Here is a 3380-nt window from a genome sequence, read left to right on the forward strand (position 1 = left end):
TATTAATTTTAGACAATGATGTTAAACTTAACAATAAGACATCGAATATTATATTCAAAAAAGTCTGAAAATTTATGATTCATGATAATTCTTTGAAATATGCCAGCGGTTTTATTTTATTAGTATAGATTGGAGTACTTACTTATTCATCGTTTCGATCGTATTTAATTAAAAAATTTACTTTAAAAATGCTTAATTTTAAATGTTCATATTTAATTTTTTTTTTTAATAAAGTCTCATAACTAGTTGTGTAATGAAGCTCAGCATTTTTTGTTCGTTTAAATATGGGTAGATTTTACGGTGAGTGAGCCAACCTTTTTGCATGACCATTTCACAAAGCACGTTTCATTGGTCACTGCACACGTTTTCCTAGTATAAATCGACTAAAACGGCATGGTATAGCATTTCACAAGGCACAATCACATTTCACATTTCGCAGAGACCCTGCAAAATAGCTAGCTGGTTATTTGTAGAATTTGGTTAAATTTAAGCTATAATTAAGAAATAAAGCTATTTTTATCATCCTTTTTTAGTTTTTAAACCTCTCAACATAATTTGATAGAAGCATGTACCCATAAACAAGCATTTCAAAAGTATCTGTTAACCCGTCGAGGCAAAGAAGTTAGAAAATGAAAATCTTACACGTAAAACTAAAAGCGCAGTTGATTCAATATTTAAAAGCGAGTCTTGCGTGGAGAAGTAAATGCTTCGGCATCCTGAGAATTCTGACGTCCCGGAATCTTGAACAGGTTTTCTTTTGCTTTCCTAAATTTGATGACTTGATGCTTTCCCCTTCACTTTTTTTTCCTTGGGCAGTTGATACCTTTCAATTTTTTTGAGCACGGAGTCACCGACAGTGAGAGTAGCGATGGAGGAGAAGGATATGGATTATGTTCTGGTGCCTTTGGGTTTAGGGATTATGATCCTCTACCATATTTGGCTCGTTTACACCGTTTTAACAAACCCCAGACGAACAGTGATTGGCCTGAACGCCGAGAGCCGACATCAATGGGTCTTCTCTATGATGGCTGTTAGTCTCCTATTCCCTCTCTCTTACTTACTGATAGGCGATAGCTTTCCTGTTGGGTCTAGTATGAAGTTTGTGCCCTAAATTGTATCCCACCAACTAAACCCAAGCATCGCCTCTATTTGGAAAAAAAGAAAAAAAAAAAAGGATAGATAGAGCTTGAATGTCGAACAGACTACTCTTAAAATCGATGTTTGCAGTTTATCCTCTCAAATTCAATTTCAAGAGTAGTGTGTTCGAACTGTAGCACTTGATAACAAAATTGATGACTAACACGATTCCATGCCGACAGGATCCACTGAAGAATGGTGTATTAGCAGTTCAAACAATTCGCAACAATATAATGGCATCGACTCTTCTGGCTACAACTGCTATCACTCTCAGTTCCATAATCAGCGTATTTGTGAGCAGCACTTCAAACACAAACTCAAATCAGTTAATATACGGCAATAAAACATCCCTTTTATCTTCAGTCAAGTATTTTTCCATCCTGCTATGCTTTCTCGTGGCTTTTCTTTGCAATGTCCAGTCTATCAGATACTATGCTCATGTTAGCTTCTTGGCTACTGTTCCTACCTTCATAAACAGAACAGAACCTATAAACTATGTTGCTAGAAACTTGAATCGTGGAAGCCTGTTTTGGTCTATTGGATTGAGAGCATTTTACTTCTCCTTCCCTCTCTTCTTGTGGATCTTTGGCCCTATACCCATGTTTGTGTGTTGCTGCATCATGTCGTTTGTGCTTTATTTCTTGGATACCACCACTAGTTTTACTAGAAACCTTCATAGTTATTCTATTAGAGAGAAGACAGAACCCAATGACAATGAGCAGCATCTGGAAGCTTAATTCAAAATCTTTAGTGACTAGTACTTGTCAAGCTTGTAAAGTTTTGTGTTAATAAATATCGTTGTTGAAGTGATAACTTGTGTTTACCTTCATTTTAGGAACAAGATGGCTGCTAATTAATTTTTGTTGGACTCTCAACTTTAAAGCCTATGTGGTGCCACATAAGGGTGATGTGGAAAATACCAACAACCATATCATTAACATCACCCACACCGATAACCACCACCACAATCACAACTGAACCACTATCAGATGTAAATCTATAAACCATATATCAAAATGGTTCATCTTTCTTATGATATTAAAGTACACAAAATTCATTGAATTGTAAGGAACACAACAAGGTTCTTTGAGAAGGTGTTTGTCATGAGTGGATCAAGAACAAAGATGGTTATTGAGCAAGTCAAATGGAACACAATTTCACAATTTTAGGGTGGAACATGTTGGGACAAGATGATCGCTCTTCACATTGACAATAAAACCCCTTAAACCTAATCATCTCTCATCCTTGTTAAGTTGTTTTCACCAATGCCTCCATAACTAAATAGATAAGCTTGCGTTTGGTTATGGAAAGTTGTCTCCAGTTTTCTTGGAAAAGTTTTCAAATAAAGGAATGAAGTTTATTTGGAAAATTTAGAAAAAGCATTTAAACTTTTGAGTTATCATTTTCCATTTTCGAAAATTAGGAAACAAGTTTACTTGTGTATTTTCTATTAGTTTTTGTTATTTTAAATAGGGGTTAAATTCGTTTTTGAAAAAGAAACTATGGAATTTTTTTAAAGTTATTTTAAATGGGGCTATGGTGGGTAGGGGTGGTGTGGTTTTTTGAAATTTTTTTAGACAATTATCAAACCCAACACGTTTTTAAATTTTTCATCATTCTCTCATGCCTCTTCTCTTCCTGCACCATACATGTTCCATGTATGTACGATTGAATGTTGTTAAATTCTATCTTTCCGAGACTTATTTAAAATGATTTATTAGTATTATTTTATATAATGCTAGCCAACTTATGGGATCCACATGAATTTAAATTAATATATATATATATATATATATATATATATATATATATATATATATATATATATATATATATATATATATATATTTGGATTATCTTATATTATATGGTAATAAAACGGAATAAAAGAGTTGTTTTTTAGTGTGATACATATACATATAAAATCACCAAAAAAGACTAGATAGACAAATAAATTGATGTGTTACTCGTCATGTAAAAAGAAAAAAACACGAGGCTTCAATTTTATATGGTTTTTAAGGATTAGTAAAATGGTATATTAATCTCCACTTATAAAAAACATTTTAAGATAAGTTATGAGTTGCAAGCAACCAATGCGCCTACGCCCACTAGTACGGACAGAAATGTGTCTATAAGTTGACGGTTCAATTCCCATTTGGGACGAAAGATGTATATTTAGAAGTAGAATAATGGAAGTGTGATTTAACCATTCTAAAATAATTATTAGCATTTTCAAAATAAGT

General features: G+C 33.2%; 1 protein-coding gene across 2 annotated transcripts; it reads left to right on the plus strand.

Annotated features, from left to right (window-relative positions):
• The first annotated feature begins 425 nt into the window (after nt 1-425).
• LOC145128477 (transmembrane protein, putative (Protein of unknown function, DUF599)) lies at nt 426-1950 on the plus strand. 2 transcript variants are annotated; one of them, XM_079063264.1, is made up of 3 exons: nt 427-749; nt 817-1030; nt 1320-1950. In XM_079063264.1, the coding sequence occupies exons 2-3, from the start codon at nt 869-871 to the stop codon at nt 1872-1874; spliced, it is 717 nt and encodes a 238-aa protein (XP_078919390.1). In that variant the 5' UTR covers nt 427-749; nt 817-868; the 3' UTR covers nt 1875-1950. The 2 variants fall into 2 exon arrangements, with proteins under 2 accessions (XP_078919389.1, XP_078919390.1); XM_079063263.1 differs by having other exon boundaries at nt 426-1030.
• Nucleotides 1951-3380: the final 1430 nt, after the last annotated feature.

This window comes from Lactuca virosa, chromosome 8, assembly GCF_052849685.1.
Source record: "Lactuca virosa cultivar CGN04683 chromosome 8, Lactuca_virosa_CGN04683_v6, whole genome shotgun sequence".
NCBI lineage: Eukaryota > Viridiplantae > Streptophyta > Magnoliopsida > Asterales > Asteraceae > Lactuca > Lactuca virosa.